The following is a 17,486-nucleotide window of genomic DNA, read 5'->3' as shown; positions in this document are numbered from 1 at the left end:
CGGCCTGCATGGTTATTTGATATATTCTTAATTCTTGCCATATGATGAAGGACTATTGGCTCAGAAGTGAAAGTTTGAAAGTCGCGCGTATGATTCCTTATACCATAATCGAATCAGGGGGATGAGGCGTTGCCAGCAAAGCTGAAGAAGGACTAAAGGGTTCTCTCTCATGAAGGAAATGAACGGAAATTCAGTTGATACCAATACCAATAAATAAGGCAACTATAACTAAAAGCAAGGCATTGCAGATGCTGCTTAGGACTTCACGAAAGCAACGTTTTGAGTGCATGTTATTACCCTAGAGCTTCTAAATTTCCTGCATATTTGATCGAAGGAACAAAAAATCACACAAAACATGGCAATGAATTATCGCATGACCTTAACATTTTTCATTATCCATCTTTAAGTAGAAGCTTAATTATTCTTCTTCCCCAGTATACCCTATGTTTGTTTATACTACACATCAGAGTTACCACATGAAATACGCTGAGTTACGGTGCGAGGTTGGCGATTGACAGACGAAGCAAGCACCAAAGTAGGCAAATATGTTTTGGGAATCGAGTGACTTTTTGCGCGAAGGAAATATCCCAACTGTTAACGCTATGTTGATAATACTGGTATCTAATACTACAGCCATGAAACTGGAGAACTTAGGAATAAATAGCTACTAGATATTACTCTTAATCTTTTTGTAATCCAAGGTTTGCACCACATGTTTTGTCCAACCGACTTAACCAGTTCCCAATCCATTACTTATACCAAAAATCGATGACGCGTTATAATAGGGGACGGAATGAGAACTCGCTTTGCGAAGAGAGCGATGCTTGAGCGAGTGTGTTGGGTTTCTCAAGAAGAGGAATAAGTTTGGTGTGTAATATAGCAAAGCATGATTCATGCATGGTACGAGGAAAAGGGTACCCAAGGAAAGCCAACATGATACGTTACTAATCATCAAGCTTGAACATCCTGCGCAGTGTGCCAAACTTCTTCTTCTTGGACGTGCCGACCTCTGAGCCGTCGATCGAAGCTGAGACGCCGTGGTTAGCAGCATCAATTTGGCTGTGGGAAGTACTGCGACGCTTAAGGAAGCCCGTCTTTGTTGTTGGGGAGGACGGAGCAGGACCAAGACCGCCAGCGGTGGACGGGCGCTTCTCTTCGTCAACGACGTACGTATTTTGAGAGCCGTCGTCGAACTGATCCTCCTCTTCGTGAGTGTTCTGATGGTCCTGGAGAGGCCAGTTTGCTCCGCGTTTGTGTAGACGTGAGCTATGTGCCTGGCTCTCACTATTGCTTCGAATAAAAGCGAGTCGCTCAGGGCCTCGTTCCAGGTGCGTGTCCCGACGCGATGCGCTTTCACTCGTGCTTCGAGAGATCTTGTCAGCAGGATCCTTCTTGCGACGTAGAATGGACGACATGAAACTGCCACGTCGTTTGTGACCTGGTCGTCCACCTGTTATCTCGACGCTGTTAGCCTGCGGCGCCATCGCGTCTCGCCCCGAACCGCTTCGATTCAGTGTTGCCCGAGGAACTGCGATAGCCGCCCCATTGGGAGCAGCATTCTCCCGAGGTTGCTCTTCCTCGTCATCGCTGTCAGGAAGATCAGGAGAGTCTTGGACACCTGCACGAGCAGGCGGGACCCCCATAGCGGCAGCAGCGGCATTGTTTGAGGCAGAACTGCGCATTGTTTTAGGTACACGCTTCTGCTTGGGAAGTGGCGAAGGAGTATCCTCGTCACTTGAGTCGACGAAACGACTCCTGAAGGCTGGGCGGCCCTCATCCTCATCACTCGAATCATCAAAGCGGCTGCCGCTCTTGGATTTCTTGCCCTTGGACGAGCGGCCAAACCCAGAAACCCGCATGCGAGAGGAACCTGCATCACTGGGCTCAGCGCGTAGTGACTGACGCATACGACCGCTCATCATAACTGGAGGAGGAGAGCTAGTGTTGGAATTGCGGCGAAAGGCTGATCCAGTAGGCGACAGAGACCGAAGACTGAATCGGCTGCTGCCCCTCGCGCTTTCTGGCGGAGGCGCTGCTGCCGTCTGTTCCCGTGTACTTCCTCTCATTGTCCTACGGAAGCCAAAGCCTTCTCCGCCGCCAGCCTTTGCACGTCGGAAGCTGCTTTCGCTCGAGTCGGATCCTCGTCGTGCAAGGGTTGGCTTCGCAGTAGATCGCATAGTAGGGCCCCTGTCTTCAGAATGTGCTCGACGCTGCGATTTGACCGTTTCCGACGTGGTCGCTGGCTGATAAGACGCTGGCCGAGCACCATTTCTCTGAGTAGAAGCAGTATTGTGCCCATTAGCCGCAGAACCGTTGGCCCTCAGCGACTTGCGCATCGCTACACCAGTCGTAGCCTCAGGCTCTTGACGAAGGGTCTTGCGTAAATGTCCATCGTGCGAGTTCTGTGGGTTTGAAGGAGCAGCGCCGGATCTCATAGATTTGCGCATTCCCCCGGTTTGGACTGGCTCAGAATGACTGGCTGTTGTAGCCTCAGCAGCCCTCATGGATTTTCGCAGCTTGGCGCCTCCAGCCTGCTTTCCTTTCTCTGTAACGGGTGCCTTAACAAGAGGCTTCTCAACCTCATCACGAGGCCAACTAGTACCTGGTTGAATTTGGTAGATTCTTGTTGGGTTGCGAAACTTTTCTGAGACAGGCGCATTTTTTGAAGTGTCCAGGGGCTCTTGCACAGGGTCTTCAACAAGTTTCTGCTTTTGCTTCGTTTGAGTCTTTGTCTTGTGTTTCGAACGTCTGGCTGCCTCTGCTGGAATGTCCTCGTCAGAGTCCATGGCCTCCTTCTCGAGTTGGCGTCTGTCCTTGGGACTCAAACTTCTCCAATAAGCCTTTGCCGTTTCCCAGTCACTGGGCGTTTGAAGAGGCTTCTGAGAGGGAGTCTTTGTAGGCGTGGACTGCTGAGAGGCATCGGTTTCCTTGGATTTTGCAATGGCCTTCTCAAATACCTTCTGAGAGAATGCTGATTCGACGGGGCTATCAACTACAGCGTCAAGGGACAAGAAACCATCACCTTCCATGTCAGAAAGATCCTCATAGGCGTCACTATAGATGCTGCTCCCATCCGACTCTTCCGACTCTTCCTGGATATCATGCATCTGAGAATTTGAAGAAACAGCACTGGTGGAATCGAAGGACCGACGAGTTACAATGGGCGCGGGCTGATCAGCTCCTTTAGGCGATTGACTGGGGCGAGGCTCTGTTGAGGATACCTTGGCGTCCTCGGAGATAGCCCTCTCACTAGGAGCATCAGTCGGGCCGGTTGGGAAGCCCCCAGGAACATCGAAGAAGTCTTGCGGCGACTCTGCCTGATTCTCATCGGGAATCCGAGGACTGGGCTGTATTATCGAAATGGTTGGAATGTTGTCGCTTGGATTTGACTTTGTCGAGCTACTCTCAGAGGGGCTGCCGGGGTTGCTAATAGTTGTTTGGGTCTCGGACACAGGGTCAGCAGAAGCTTGGGATTTAGACATAACCCCTGATTCGGATTCATCATCAGAGCTCAGGTCACTATTGCTTATATACCCTTGGCCATCAACGGAAGTGACCACAGGGGGCAGTGGTTCCCGGTATCTGGAAGTATTAGCTTCATTGCGAGAGGCCTGTTCCTGTGCCAAGACCGACCCAATAGCCAGATCACTTGACTGCGCCAAATCTTGGGCAGGAGCTTTGTGATTCGATTCTGAAGGCAACGAATCTGTAGCCGGAGGTGAAGCCGATCTCTCCATAGGGCGGACTAAAGGCCGCTCTTCAGGCTCCCTGACCTTCTTCTCGCGAATACTCCCAAAAGAGGGGAGAGCAGGACGAGGTGTCATGGTTTCATCCTCGTCCAGAGTTACTGAGTCTCTTTTGTTTCGCCCAATGATGCTGTGCCAAGACTTTCTTGACTGTGGGCTGGCTATTTGTGGCGAGTCCGTATCTGAAGATGGAATAGACTCCCCTATAACAGCCGTGTTTCCATCATCAAAGCTCACCCTGACGCTCTTCTTCCGCGAGAGTTCTGTCTCCTCATGCCCAGCCATACCTGACCAGGCAGCAGACGCATCTGAGCCATCTTCAGAGGGAGATGCATCCCGAGGACTTGAGTACTTAAGTGCGGATTTTCGTGGCGACAACGACCTTGGAGGCGGCTCATGCCTAACGAGTAGCTGATCGGTCTTGGGTGCAAAATGGGTTGTACGAGCAGGGCTGCGGGCAGGACTCTCAGAATGGACGCGGCTTCGGCGCACAGTCTCACTGGGACCTGGGACTGGTGCAGCTTCTGGTGACTGTTGAGGTGGGGGGGTTGATTTCACAGGGATGGCATCTACTCCATCCATTGGGCGTCCGTTAGCAGGCGCCGGCTGGGCAGCATCTCGTGGTTCCCTCCCCTCTAGTTCGGGGTCTTCATGCACTACAGAGGGGCGCTTTCTGACCGATGCTTCAGGCTTTGTTACTGCTGGTGGGATTACAATAGTCTGGCTCGATGGCTCGACATCTTGTTCTTGTTCTTGCTGAATCAATGTTTGTCCAGTTGATAGGTTGGAGTTGGAGCTGGTTTCAAGCTTCGCCTCACGCTTAGTCCCTGGCTCAGACTCAGGATCTGATTCGAGCTCAGATTCAAGGCCAGCCTCTGGGTGCCCAGGCTGTTGTGTTGTCGCAGCATAGGTATTCGCAGGGCTTTGTGGGCTTGCGACTGCCTTTGGTGGTGGTGAGGCTGGCTCGACTGCAGTGCCCTTAAGTCTCCCGACGGTTCCCTTGGACAAGTGAGTGCCAGTCCTGGAACCATCATGCTTTTCCTTGCGAACAGGTTTCTCCGATGCATCACGGACAGTCTGATCTATCATCAAAAGCTGTGCCTGAGGAACCATCCGTCTCGAATTGGGATCGTACACCATTGCATTATTTGATGGGCTTGGAGACTCTGTCATAGAGCGAGGATACGAGAAATTGATAGAGTTCGGACTGCTTGGCCGTAAATCTGCTGATGCCCGTTTATCAGCCACAGGGGCGCGACGCACGTTAGACAAATCGTTTCCCGTAGCTGCCCCAAACCATGAACCTTGAGTTTGACCGTTTTTCATCTTTTGGCTTGCGGTTTGGAAATGTTGTGTTTGCAAGCTTGTTGCTCGTTTGTGGGCCGAGCTCTTCGGATTGGTCTTGTTGTGCTCATGCTGGGGAATCTTGGGCACTGGAGGAACATCCTGGGCTTGCGGGGCAGCGAACCGAGCTGGCGAAGGTGAGGGTGATCGAAAGGTCCGTTCTGTCATAGAGCTCGCGCTTGGCGATCGATGTAGTTCCCGACTCCTCCTGTCCCGACTTCCCGTAGACGAGACGGAAGCGCTCCTCCGCGCAACTCGTTTTGATTGCACCTGCGATACATTGGTGGGGGTTGTAGGTCGAGCCTTGAGAGCTGCAGCCGCAGCAGCTGATGACAGAGATGGCGTCGATTCACGCCTTAGAAAGGCCGAGGCGGCTGCTGTCGCAGCATTGGGATTGGCAGTCTCCCGGGTCAACGGCTGAGATGAGAGCGCCATGTTAGCAACAACGTGTAATTGCGAAAGCGATGGAAAGGAAACGAGAATTGGATGGAGAGGGGGAGCGTCGCATCAAGGGATAAAGGCCAAAGACAACAATCAAAGACATGGGCAAATGCGGCAAGTCTCGATAGGTAGTGGGTGAGCTTAAGTTGATGGCTTTTGCCTACCAGAGCGGGTTCCGTGGCGGGCGAAAAGCGAAAAGCCAAAAGCCAAAACCGGTTTTATAAGAGCCGCAATAAACAGTGAACAGCGCAGAGGAGGAAGACGGCTCACCTGAGTGGGAGGACGATGCCTCCTTGAACCTCCAAACATGACGGGCTGGTTTAAGCTTGACTAGATCGAAAGCGGCGCAAGGCCAGCTCAGCTCAACAGACGGCTTGCATCAAGATCAAGGCCACGGATCTTCGGAGGTGAGTAAACAATGACGCTGAGATGTGAGTCAAGGTAGTCGTAGTAAGAAATGCTATGTCGTGTATACGTCAGGACTAAATGGGATGGGATGGGTTGAGACGGAAATTAGGGTAGCGCAGCTTAAAAAGTGGTTTGAGGAAGACTCCAAGGACGGAGACGAGGGAGGGAGGTTCCATGTCCATGCACGGTTGCTCGCTACCTAGGTGGGTAGTGGAGGTCGTTAAGGACCCGGCCTGATGACGACAGGTATCAAGCCACTAACACCAACACTACTAGCCTCAATTAGCAGACCCCACCCAGCTTCTGGCATGGATGTAATTTTTTATTCCGGTGGTTCCATCTTCCAGGGCGCATTGATTGCATTGCATCCAATCCATCCTATCCCGTCCAATAAGATAATTGTGATGACTTTGCTTGAAGTGATAAACCATTTATGTCATAGAGACCTCGTCCTGTACTCACCGGCAGTCCACGTCGGCCAACACGTGGTTGTCGTTGTACAGACTGGTCCAACATACACACAATGCCTCAACTTTCCGGTTTTCAGTAATGCCATCTGCTGCTGCACAGATCCATTGAGATCAGTAATTCGAATTGTAGATCAGTGCCTCGTCGGGTCCCGTCTCGGCAGGCCTCCAGTTTCTACCTGCCGAGATCTACAGTACAAAGATTGATTGCTCGGCGGAATAAACATAAACAATCTGGGGGCTAATCTTGCTTGGTTCTTAGGTTGCTCGACCTGAGGCACGGCCGCGCTGGCTCCTTCAAAGACTGGCCCTGACCCACTGAGGGACTGATCTTCGTGGTAGCGGCATTGCTCTGTATCGGGATTTGGATAGGCCTGGGAGACAAATTGGATCGTACTAGTACCTAGGTAGGTAGCTGGAACAACAAGACTGTAAATCATGCAGCATATGTAGAAGAATAATACACTGCTCATGGCCTATGCATCCAATCAGTTTTATGGAGCATTCTTTTTAGTATGCTGTTGCAAACACATTTCAACCACTCTTGACTTCCTCGATTTAACCATGGATGGACTACGTACGGAGTAGATGTAAGCTAACAATAAAGCCCCGTATCTCCGCATATCCTAGATCAAAACCCACCCTGATCAAATCTTCAGCTGAACTGAACAGCTTTCTGACGTCATAGCTTAGCTAGGAGTCTAGGACGTTTCAATCGTAGCCAAGTCGCTTTCACGCAATTTTGCAGTAGTTAACAGTCTGTGCATGTTCATAAGTTGAAACAGGCAAGCAATGTGTGGTTAAGACATGTTGAACAATTTAGGATAGCCCTGTTATCATACAATGTGACTTTGGTCTGGCTGGTTGAATCCAAGTGCTGTTTGTGGTGACCCAAGCCACAACATTCTACCTATTCCTATCCCCTACATGTCCTCGATAAACCAAATGTCACTTTCGTGTCGTTACTGAGTCGCCTCCCCACCGAGTAGCTCAGTCTCTTGTTATCCACGCTTCCTCCAATAGTAACAAGCAAGAAAACCTGTCGTAGGCAGGGCTCCGTGCCTTTCTTCATCTTCAAGAGCAAGAGTGCCTCATGTTCAGATGCCAGTCACCGCAGTGTACTTGGTTCACTGATATCTTCTAGGTACACATCCCCTTTCATAGCCTTGTTGGTCGCCGACGGACCCCGATCATCAAGGCTAGAATAGGTACCACGATTGCTGGGAGCAGCCCCTTCCACTGAATTATGCTTGCAAACTATGATGACTGGATCTCAGTCGGTATGTCTGGCCCAGTGCGATCTCCTGGGGAATTCGGGAAATGGTTCTCGTCCTCCCCTGACTGATTTGAATGATTGTGGTTCATGTCCACAGATGTGCTAGGCCCCTGAGGCGGGTTCTGAGCGGCAGCATTCTCGCCTCGAGATGCAGCTTTCTTGCCGCCCTTTCTGGCCTTTCGACTTTTCTCCTTGGCCTTTTCGAGAAGTCGTTTGCGATCAGCTTCTTCCTGTCGGCGCCGGCGGTCTTTCATCTCATACTGCCGGATCAATGCTCTGGGTGGTACCCCAAATATCATCTCGTATTCACAGAATTCGCAAATCCATTCGTCAGCTGTTTTGGTGGGATCCCGCCGCGCCTCTTGACGACGACGCCGCGCAGCCCTTTCGAGTGATCTGTCTAGGCGTCGTTTGCTGTCTCGACGAGAACTTCCGGAGCCTCGACTAGCTGCCACAGAAGACCCATCGTGAGGAGCAACACTGCCAGGTGGTAAGGAGCCAGGGCCAGCCTGAGTTGACATGCTGTGCTTGCTCGAGTGACCTAACTGCTCTGTCAGTAAATCAACGTCTCAACAGTGCAACATGTACTCACCGGGCCACTGAATTGTGCCAGGAACTTGGGAATCACAGGTGAAAGTGAATTGGGTCGATGCTGGAGTCGATCTTGTTGCGATAGAGTGTTGCTGAAGCAGACTCACGTTCTCCTGTCCCTGAGGTCGAAGTTTCTCGGCGTTTGCGATAGCATTTGATATTATACCACTGCCCTCTTTCTCTAAGTTCGTGTTAGCAGCTAGAAATCTGTTATAGCAAGATGCGCAGTTGTGGAAGAAACAGAGATCGAGGTCGGACTGTTTGGGGGGATGAAATTCCATCAGCTACGCGGCAGTGCGAATTGTCACCGGAAGAGATATGGAGAATGGTGTGAAAGCCTCCGTTCCGTTTTATGCTGTTAGCCGAAAGCCGTGGAGGGCAGAGCAGGAGACCCCCATGGCTGAACAACCTCTCCATAACGAAAGGCGTATCGGCACAAGGCATTCAGAAACTCGGTTGAATGTCAACGCTAGTGATAAACCCATGTGTAGGAGTTTGAAGCACAGCAACAGAGCATGAAAAAAGTAGAAGAATGATTAACGTACCGCCCGTTGTCCACTGAGATGTAGTGGCTTTTGAGCCTCGCCCAGCCCACGCATTACTGTTGCCATCAGACAATGCTCGCAGCGGGCTTCTGCCATTCCTTAAACGCCCAAGCCTGCCCCGCCCAGGTCCTGATATCCCCTCATTGTTGGATGAAAAAGTGCCCGTCGTTGGATGTGAGACTGAGTGGGAGTGCGCTCGGCCGTTGTGTGATTCATCGGTAGGAGGATGTCCTGTACCAGCTGAGATGGCAATCTCATTATTCGAGCCCTGGGTACCATTAACAGAAAGCTCCCCAGCGGAAGGAATTTTCCGCTTCTTTTTGTTGTTCGCGTTTTCAAATACATCATAACCATCCACAGAGGACGCTGCGGAAAGCGGCGGTTGCGGATCAGGGATATCTGGCTTCGAGGATCGCTGAGTCCCACGAGTCAAGATCTCTGGGGGTGTTCTAGTAACAAGAGTGCTTCGCAAAGCCGGCTCTTCGTCTTCGCCATCTGGTAGCGCCAGCCCATTTCGTCGAGGGGTATAGTTGCAGCCCTCCTCCGCTCGACGAGTTTGTTGAGACGGGCTCGTGTGTTTTCTGAAGTTGTAAGGGGGGTAATAAAAGAGAGGCGTTGTTTCCTGAGTTGAAGGAGGATACGCCATTGTCTCTACGGTCCCTGGTGAGAGCTTCTCGCGCAGTCGACGTTTCGGTAACGGCCGAATCGGTCGGCCCGGGAACATCGACGATACAGTATCTGGCGACATGTTGAGATTATGACCTGCGCGTGAACGGACATTTCTCGTTAGCACGTAGATCACCAGAACGATTAGGAGAATCGCCACAATGATAGCGAAGTTCGACATGGTGACAGATGGTATTGGAAGATTTGTTGGCGCCGTCAGAAGCTGCTCAGCCTTGCTGGCAGTTTGAAGCAGTTGCAGGGTCAACACCTGCTAGATTGGCAACTGACGGGCCAAATGCAAAGCAAATGGAAGGCGTACCCATCGAACATTGTATATGCTCTGTTCTAAATGACGACAGACACGACAGTCGAAGGGCAAATGCTGCCAAACGAGGGCTCGTAGCTTGTACAATTCGTTGGCGGCAAACAAACCCAATACTGCAATACTAGCTATACAAGCCGCAGAGACAACCAAAACCGTGATTTGCAAATGAATGCTTGTCTCCTCGAAGCTCAGAGGGGTAAACTTGGTTCGGTCGGGCTCAAAAACGTTCTGTGTGCGGGTCAGAACATATCGCCGATATCACGACTGGGTGTTTCGCACTGGCACGAGTACCAGCCTGCACCAGCTCGGCTCGTTTCGTACTTTTATCGATTCCTGTAAGAGGTATACGGATGGCTGCCAGAATCGCTCGCTCTTGGTCGCTCAAGGCCGGGGCTCGCTTACCCAGTCATGGACGGGGTGATGGAGGGGGTGTTCGTGGACACGAAGGATGCTTTTGTATGAGCGCAGACGCCACAGTAGGCACAAAACGTAGACAAAATTGATGAAGCAAGAATTATCAAAGCAAGTAGCCAGAATAACACAATGCGAAGTCCGGTAACGCCTCCAAGGTTGCTGTATTTGAGTGTGATTGAATCACCAACTACTAATCTGTGGATGTGCTAAGGTAGAGGCAGGGCCGTTGGGAGGTGGCGGGTTAGGTAATCAGACTGGCACCTCCAATACATGAAGGGTAATAATGACCATGACTTGTCCCGCCTTCCCGTCTTCTCCAATTCCTACCTTACTGACAGCAGCCACAATAAAAAAAGGGACGAACATGATTGGTGTTTACGATTTTGAGCTTCAACTGTTCATTTCCAATCCTTTTATCCTTTTGAGCGTAAACTCATCCTGAGTAATCTATACTGGACTGGATCGTGGTGAAACAGCTGTTTTGTGGCTCACCCGAACAACATGGCATTCAATATTTTTCTGATATCACTCATCAGAAAATGCAGGGCATACATGGTAGGGCAATTAATATGGAAACAGTCCAAGGTACTCCGTAAATGATGCGGAAACAAACCGCTCTCACAGTCTCATACTGAAGCCGGTCAGCGGTGAGTGGGCTCGTGGGCACTAATCTTTTGCCTCTTGGCAGTTTTAGTAAGAGGCTTTCAGGTTCGTAAACCCCCAAAAGACCCCTGTAATCGGAGCTTGTTAGTGAGCTCAGTCTTCACAGCGAGCGCTATAACTTAGGTGGGCTCGCAGTGGTTCCACCGGCTTTTGCTTTGGGAAGGATCCCAAGCAAAGTGAGACCCGCGCCCACCTTCCTGCCCACTTTCCCACACCCATCCCATGCCCGCGCTTCTTCTGGCTATCCTCCTCCTCCTCCTCCTCCTCGTTCCGGAGAAAGCTTCCACCCACTCGTCTCTCTCTCATACTCATCGTTACGGCATCTCTTCGTGTCATGACCACGGCGTTCTTACTCGGTCTCGACATGCTTGCTTGCCAATCCGTCCTTCGATACCGTCGCCCTTACTCGACATTCTTCTTTCAGTAGTTGCACTCATCGCTGGTTACTAGCCAGCTTCAACAATCTTTATTCCTTGCTCACCACCCCCAATTTCGCGATTTCCTTTCCTCTCGACTCCTCGACCGGCGCTGGGAAGAACACATCTTACTCTATTTTGTTCCACGCGCCGTTGTTGCTTCCTACAACTTCTCTCTCGTCCTCTTTCTTCCATTTTCTCCTCTGTCACCTCAGATCGGTGACCCGGCTCCCTTAATGGCACCACCCTCGCCGCGACGGTCATCAAGAGCCCGCGCCACCAATTCACAATCCCAACAGTCATCTGTATCCTCAAGTACGTCTGGTCGAGTTGAGCGGAATACGAGATCAGTCGCCAAACCCTCCTCCAACAAGTCTACACCCAGTGCCTCTTTGTCCTCGGAGCCATTTGAAGATCTTGACGACACCCTCCTCGGTCGAAGGCGAAAGCGCAACCACGAAGACGAAAACGACAAGACTTCGAAACCCGACAATTTTGAAATGGCGAATGGCAGCGACGACCTCCCAGAAGAGGAGGACGAAGCCGTGCGATGTATCTGTGATGCAGAAGAATACCCGGGTCGCCCGCCCGTGGAAGGTGCCGACCTAGATTTCTTCAATGCCATAGAATTTACTGAAGATGTTACCGGCTTCTTCGTTCAATGCGACATTTGCAAGGTCTGGCAGCACGGCGCCTGTGTCGGCATCTTTAGCGCTGAGAGTTCCCCCGAGGAATATTTTTGCGAGCAATGTCGCAAAGATCTCCATAAAATATACACTGCAAGCAACGGGTAAGTGGATTTCCCAGCATGCTGTTTTTGCTGTCAAGACGTATTTCATGTCTGGAACTTCGGGCTGCTTGAATTCCTGGACAATGCATGTTGGTGGCCCTGCTACGAACCTGACTACTGACAAGTTTGTTTTCAGCCAAAAATGGTCCAAATATGTCCCCCATAACCGGCCGTCGCGCGCAACGTCTCGAGCCACCTCAATTGCCAAGGAAGGCAATCGTTCACCCAAGACTGGCACGAGCAAGAACTCGCGCCCAACTTCCGCCTCACAAACCTCAAAACGTCGATCCACAATGAATAGTCGCGACCGAGCTTATGAAGACGAGCAGCTCCTGCGCGCCATTGAAGCAAGTAAAGAAGACGTCCCTCAAGATGGACAAGAAATTATGACCCGACGAGCGAAGCGGGGACGAAGCGACAGTGAAGAATCAATCGCCGTAAATGCTCGGCCACGGGATGAGAAACTGGCGTCACTAAGGAACCCGTTAAGTGTAAAGCGACAGAGAACCAATTCCACGTCACCGTCACCTCCCACTGAGCTGGTCGAGGTTCAAAGTTACAATGAATCAGATGAGGAGGTTAACATTCGAAATGGAGCCAAGAAAGCCCGGAATAGCAAGAACCAGCGAACCAAGACGGAGAAGGAAGACAAAGAGCGTCAGCGACAGGAAGCTGCCGATAAAAGGAAAGGCCGCGCAGAACGGCGACGAGGAGAGGGTAAGTTGGAACGCGCATTCTGATTAAGCAGGGTACTGATCATTGCACAGACTCTGACCCTTCAGAGGAAACACCCCCCGCCGTTGCTAAACCTCCCGCTACCAAAAGCATCGAGACACCAGTTATTATGGAAACCCCTGCACTTGCGCTGCCCGTTCCCGACACACCACCTGCGAGCAACCAGACGGTCTCAAGTACCGCCAAACGCGGCGGCAGAGCTACACATAAGAAGGGCAAAGGCAGAAACCAATACACGAGAGATCGCGATGTGGATGCTGAATCCCCAGCACGATCCATGTCAAGGGACATTCAAAAGAACGGCGAAGAACCCACCCCCACACACACGAAACCCACAAGTGAACATCGACATGGCAAGTCAAAGCCCGCCTTGCACCACAAGTTGAATATGGTGGATATGAAGCGGCGTGTCGGCGCGATAATGGATTTTATTTCAAGGACCCAAGTGGACCTTGCAGCGGAAGCAACCCCAGGCACGAACGGAAACGCAAGCAACGGAGAATCATCGCCGCAAAAGTCCTTAGATTCCCATTCTGTAGAGAATGAGGGTACAGCAGGCTCTTCTGGCGGCAAAGATTTTAAGGACCTGAACTGTATAGAGATGATGGATGTCCTGACACGAGATATGGTCAAGTGGCAGAACCAGTATACCTGACGGCAGCGTTTTGTTTCAGTAGGTCCATCATGATGAGATGAAAGGGACCGACGCTCGATTTCTTATTTAAGGCGTTTACGGTTAGGAGCATCAAATGGCGTCACTAGCATCTGCAGCAGATGCAACAGGCAAAGTTGTATGAGCTTGTCTATAATCTGTGGTCAATATTATTCTTTCTATGGAACCGCTTCAGGAGGCGAAGCTGTTGTTCCGGCTGCCTTTCTATATATACCCTAGTATGGCCCGAGGGTTCGGACATTGGTGTCTTTTTACAATTTGAGAGACATGGAGGAGGACAACTCGAATCAAGTTTGCCATGAGATGACAGAATTGGCTTGAATAGTGTACAATGAGTATGCTCTAGTATACAACGTATAGTACATAAATGAATTCCTGAGAATGCTAGGCGCCTGCCCTCTCTTGTGCAATTGCCTGTTTCTTCTGTTTCTTTGCTTGATTTAGACTTAAAGGAGGGTTGTCTATGGACTGCTGATACTTCTCTGATCCCTCGTCAGATACATCATCCAGCACAAACTTGCCCATTTTCCCATGTCGCCACAAGTGTAGGATTCTGCTAGCAGCCGCTTGCAAATCGGGAGCCCCCTTTAGCTTTATCAGGCCGTCTTTCCAAGCAACAGCGTTAAGGAACTCATGAACATCGTTAGTTGGTTCGCAGTATCTGTTATACAAGGCCGGCTTGAAGAGGTTCATCCGGTAGAGGAGATAATCCACCAGAATCTCAGTTGGTATTAGCCCGTCTTTTATGCCCTGCACGAGCGCAAACTTTAGCATAGCCTCGCCGTCACGAACGTAGGGGGGGAAGACGCCAGGGGTGTCCAGCAGAAATGCACCATTTAGGCCTACGCCCTTATCTTTCCCCTCCGGGTCGAGGATGCGGACATTTGTACCCATTTTGCGCGTCACACCTGCTTGGCCTCCAGTCCTGGCTACCTTGCCCGTTTTCCTCGGCATGCCTTTGTAGCGCAGAGCGTTGAGCACTGAACTCTTGCCGACATTGGGCACTCCGACAACTATAGCCCACAAACCGACTATTGAATCGTGCGCTACGGCAACGCTCTTGATCATTTTGAGTAGCTTATCTGTCGTAGAAGGTCTGCTCTTGTCCCAGAAGATGATATTATCGCCGTAGATCTTGCGTAGTGTGTTTTGGAGATTTGGAGTGTCTGTTGTGTAATCGCATTTTGTGTATATGATGATTCGTTCTTTACCGGCTATGATGCGATCGAGATTGGGATTGTGTGATGTGAAAGGGATCCGAGCGTCGCGGCATTCGAGAGCAAGAGAGATGTGGCTCTTCATTTTTGTCATCTCGCTGAAGCCCTTGGCATGATGGCCGATATAGTACGTTTTGGGTATCGAGTTTGGTACGGCAAAGCTTTGCCGAGGGACAAACTGTGCCATTGTTTCGATTCGGTATGATTTTGCGGTTGAGTGTTGTAATTCAAAGCGAATTGAAGAAGCGCCGTTACTTTTGAGGTTGGGTATCGTGCAGCATTGAGATGTGATAGGATGAAGAGGACATGATGTAAATCTGATTCTCAGCCTCGTCTCAGCGCCCCACCCCACTATGCTCAGCCTCGCCCCCTCCACACGTGCCAATAAGAGCTGGCGATAAGAAGAACTACGTCATGCTCAGCTCTTATCGTCGAGAACCTGTTGAGCCAATTGATATTGGAGAATTGCCCACGCGGTTTAGGACACAGCATGGGGAGACATAACCAAGTGCCGCCTCGCCCTTTACGGCACCGAGAAGGGGAAAAGGTTGTAGAAAGCCAAGGAAAATCGTCAAAGCCAAGAAAAGGCCAAGACTGGGCTTGAGTCTTTTCACTGAACAAAGGCTAAGCTATAGCGAGTCTGAGAGAGTAATAAGTTGACTCAGAGCCCCCGGGAGCATGCGAATTTCCAGCATGTGCTTCAAATCCTTCGCAGAAACGACACATTCTGTCTTGTCACTTGTACCAGGGCCGACGTGAACAATGGCTGGGCCAGAGCCTACCCAAGACACTATCAATGTCGAGCGGACGACAACGCTAGGCTCTGGAAACCCAATCACAGCAAACACTCAAAGTTCCCCAGCTGAGGATGATGCCTCGAGTCCTGCAAACGGAGGAGGGCGAACATCCAGGTACTTTGCAAGGGGTGGAAAGCTCCGACCCTTTCGACTGCTGAAGGAAGACGTTATCAACCTCAAGAGCCGATACTTGTCAGATTGGCAGGTCTTCAATCAACAGGTGGTTGCAAGTGCAGTCTACATCTTCTTCACAAACCTTCTTCCCGGTATCACTTTCGCCAGTGATCTATACACGTTGACCGGCAAGTCGTGGGGGACCATCGAGGTTGTGTTCAGCACTGGACTATGCGGCCTCATTTTCTCTCTGTTAGTAGCATGTGAAAGCCCTTTGATATCGCGTTGGACATACTGACAAGAGCCCTAGCTTCTCGGGCCAACCCCTTACGATTCTGGGTGTCACAGGCCCATTCTCGGTGCTGGCTGAGAACATTTACGAACTATGCGAGACACACTTCCGCGTAAGTCGATAAACAGTGTGCCTGTATACTGGTGGTCATCAGCTAATCCCTCCTGTCCAGGTCGAGTTTCTTCCAGTCATGGCATGGTCCCTCATCCACGCTGGTTGGATGCACTATCTCCTTGCCATCTTGAACGCGCATGACTGGACCATGCAATATGTCACCCATTTCAGCGCCGACATCTTCTCACTCCTCAACAGTGTCATCTACTTCCACAAGGCAGCAATGGAGCTGAAGCGAACCCACGCTCGAGTCTCCCTCGCTGCCTTTCTATATGCTGTTCTTGGAGCGGTGGGAACGTGTCTCCTGGCCATTCTGCTGTCCACCGCAAACTCGTGGAAGCCTATGCTACATCGATACGTTCGACTCGGACTTACAGAATATGCTGCTGCTATTTCCATTATTATCTGGATCGGAATCCCATACATCGGTGAACTGGCATCATTAGATCATATACGGCTCGAAGTCCAAACCAGCTTTCGACCCACGAACCCAGGCAGAACGACTTTCTTTGTTCGCTTCTGGGAGATACCTACTGAATGGGTCTTCTTGTCCATGATCCCGGGCGCCATCGTCACGGTCTTGTTCTACTTTGACCACGAAATCAGCAGCATTATCTGCACCGTGGAACGATACGGAACCAAGAAGCCAGGCGGGTATGCCTGGGATGTTGCGCTCTTGGGGACCACTACCATCCTCTGTGGTATTCTTGGTATTCCTCCTGCAAACGGCCTGTTACCTCAAGCACCGCTTCACTCAGAATCGCTGATGCATTATGTCATTGAAAGCCCTCCTGCCGAAGAAGGGGAGCAGCCAGATTCGCCTCGGCCAGTCGCAAGGACATACGAGCAGAGATATTCTCACTTCATCCAAGCCTCTCTCATCCTTATCTTTGTGTCCCCCCCGCTACAAAAGCTTCTGGGTCTCACGCAGACATCAGTGCTCGCTGGCCTGTTCCTCTTCATGGGTTACCAGTCTCTAACTGTCAACCCTATCCTTGAAAGAGTTGTAAACCTACTCACACCGCCATCTGATCTCCCTGTCCTCCCTGATAATGTTAGCTGGTTCGGTATTCACATGTACACAATCACACAGATCGTCATGACAGGCATTGTTTTTGGGGTGACGCTGACAGTTGCGGCCCCTGCATTCCCTCTGATCATCATCGCTCTAGTTCCCGTCCGATTATCGCTCATGAATCGCGTGTGGAGCCGCGAGACGCTGCGATTAGTGGATGGATGGGCTTGTCGGGAGGGCAAACCGGAGGATTCGGATTCAGAGACGATGCAGGTGCAAGGATCTGGAGATGAGGAGAAGGCTGGGGTTTGATTTGACATGAATACTTCACAGAGGAGGTGAGACAACATATTGCTGCAAGTAACAGGGGTCAGAATACCCATATACAGATACACAATGATTAGACTTTGCATGAAACCTTGATCAAGTACGGAGTA

At 50.8% G+C, this 17,486-nt stretch overlaps 5 protein-coding genes across 12 annotated transcripts; 2 read left to right on the top strand and 3 right to left on the bottom strand.

Moving 5' to 3' along the window:
• Window positions 1–483: 483 nt before the first annotated feature.
• FVEG_02186 (hypothetical protein) lies at window positions 484–6,148 on the bottom strand. 3 transcript variants are annotated; one of them, XM_018889381.1, is made up of 3 exons: window positions 5,802–6,113; window positions 3,634–5,507; window positions 548–3,582 (listed from the first exon to the last, which is right to left on the bottom strand). In XM_018889381.1, the coding sequence occupies exons 1-3, from the start codon at window positions 5,838–5,840 to the stop codon at window positions 945–947; spliced, it is 4,551 nt and encodes a 1,516-aa protein (XP_018745511.1). In that variant the 5' UTR covers window positions 5,841–6,113; the 3' UTR covers window positions 548–944. The 3 variants fall into 3 exon arrangements, with proteins under 3 accessions (XP_018745512.1, XP_018745510.1, XP_018745511.1); XM_018889382.1 differs by having other exon boundaries at window positions 484–3,582; window positions 3,634–6,148; XM_018889380.1 differs by having other exon boundaries at window positions 484–5,507; window positions 5,802–6,148.
• A 976-nt stretch (window positions 6,149–7,124) lies between these two features.
• Window positions 7,125–10,472, bottom strand: FVEG_02187 (hypothetical protein). Of its 6 annotated transcripts, none has more exons than XM_018889387.1 (5): window positions 10,089–10,472; window positions 9,804–10,037; window positions 8,819–9,580; window positions 8,275–8,454; window positions 7,125–8,223 (listed from the first exon to the last, which is right to left on the bottom strand). In XM_018889387.1, the coding sequence occupies exons 2-5, from the start codon at window positions 9,805–9,807 to the stop codon at window positions 7,664–7,666; spliced, it is 1,506 nt and encodes a 501-aa protein (XP_018745517.1). In that variant the 5' UTR covers window positions 9,808–10,037; window positions 10,089–10,472; the 3' UTR covers window positions 7,125–7,663. The 6 variants fall into 6 exon arrangements, with proteins under 6 accessions (XP_018745517.1, XP_018745518.1, XP_018745516.1 ...); XM_018889388.1 differs by having other exon boundaries at window positions 10,131–10,468; XM_018889386.1 differs by having other exon boundaries at window positions 9,804–10,472.
• A 376-nt stretch (window positions 10,473–10,848) lies between these two features.
• On the top strand, window positions 10,849–13,989 carry FVEG_02188 (hypothetical protein). The gene is made up of 4 exons (XM_018889389.1): window positions 10,849–10,931; window positions 10,993–12,092; window positions 12,229–12,809; window positions 12,860–13,989. Exons 2-4 carry the CDS (start codon window positions 11,539–11,541, stop codon window positions 13,480–13,482), a joined length of 1,758 nt encoding a protein of 585 aa, XP_018745519.1. The 5' UTR covers window positions 10,849–10,931; window positions 10,993–11,538; the 3' UTR covers window positions 13,483–13,989.
• Window positions 13,885–14,904, bottom strand: FVEG_02189 (hypothetical protein; the record flags this gene model as incomplete). Its single annotated transcript, XM_018889390.1, has 1 exon — window positions 13,885–14,904. The coding sequence occupies one exon, from the start codon at window positions 14,902–14,904 to the stop codon at window positions 13,885–13,887; it is 1,020 nt and encodes a 339-aa protein (XP_018745520.1).
• A 575-nt stretch (window positions 14,905–15,479) lies between these two features.
• On the top strand, window positions 15,480–17,484 carry FVEG_02190 (hypothetical protein; the record flags this gene model as incomplete). Its single annotated transcript, XM_018889391.1, has 3 exons — window positions 15,480–15,880; window positions 15,939–16,032; window positions 16,093–17,484. 3 exons carry the CDS (start codon window positions 15,480–15,482, stop codon window positions 17,359–17,361), a joined length of 1,764 nt encoding a protein of 587 aa, XP_018745521.1. The 3' UTR covers window positions 17,362–17,484.
• Window positions 17,485–17,486: the final 2 nt, after the last annotated feature.

This window comes from Fusarium verticillioides, chromosome 6 (assembly GCF_000149555.1).
Source record: "Fusarium verticillioides 7600 chromosome 6, whole genome shotgun sequence".
NCBI classification, from domain to species: Eukaryota; Fungi; Ascomycota; class Sordariomycetes; order Hypocreales; family Nectriaceae; genus Fusarium; species Fusarium verticillioides.
Note: the sequence above shows the minus strand (reverse complement) of the source record. Positions and strands in the feature narration are given on the sequence as shown.

Excerpts from the sequence above, each read along its gene's own strand:
- FVEG_02186 (XM_018889380.1), bottom strand. The coding sequence starts at position 5,840 with ATGTTTGGAGGTTCAAGGAGGCATCGTCCTCCCACTCAG. Across the intron at positions 5,508-5,801 it reads GGCATCGTCCTCCCACTCAG|CCGTTGACCCGGGAGACTGC; the intron begins GTGAGCCGTCTT and ends CTCTCATCTCAG.
- FVEG_02187 (XM_018889383.1), bottom strand. The coding sequence starts at position 9,665 with ATGTCGAACTTCGCTATCATTGTGGCGATTCTCCTAATCGTTCTGGTG. Across the intron at positions 8,455-8,818 it reads ATCTCAGTGGACAACGGGCG|AGAAAGAGGGCAGTGGTATA; the intron begins GTACGTTAATCA and ends ACACGAACTTAG. Across the intron at positions 8,224-8,274 it reads TGGCACAATTCAGTGGCCCG|GTCACTCGAGCAAGCACAGC; the intron begins GTGAGTACATGT and ends CAGAGCAGTTAG.
- FVEG_02188 (XM_018889389.1), top strand. The coding sequence starts at position 11,539 with ATGGCACCACCCTCGCCGCGACGGTCATCAAGAGCCCGCGCCACCAAT. Across the intron at positions 12,093-12,228 it reads ATATACACTGCAAGCAACGG|CCAAAAATGGTCCAAATATG; the intron begins GTAAGTGGATTT and ends GTTTGTTTTCAG. Across the intron at positions 12,810-12,859 it reads AGAACGGCGACGAGGAGAGG|ACTCTGACCCTTCAGAGGAA; the intron begins GTAAGTTGGAAC and ends ATCATTGCACAG.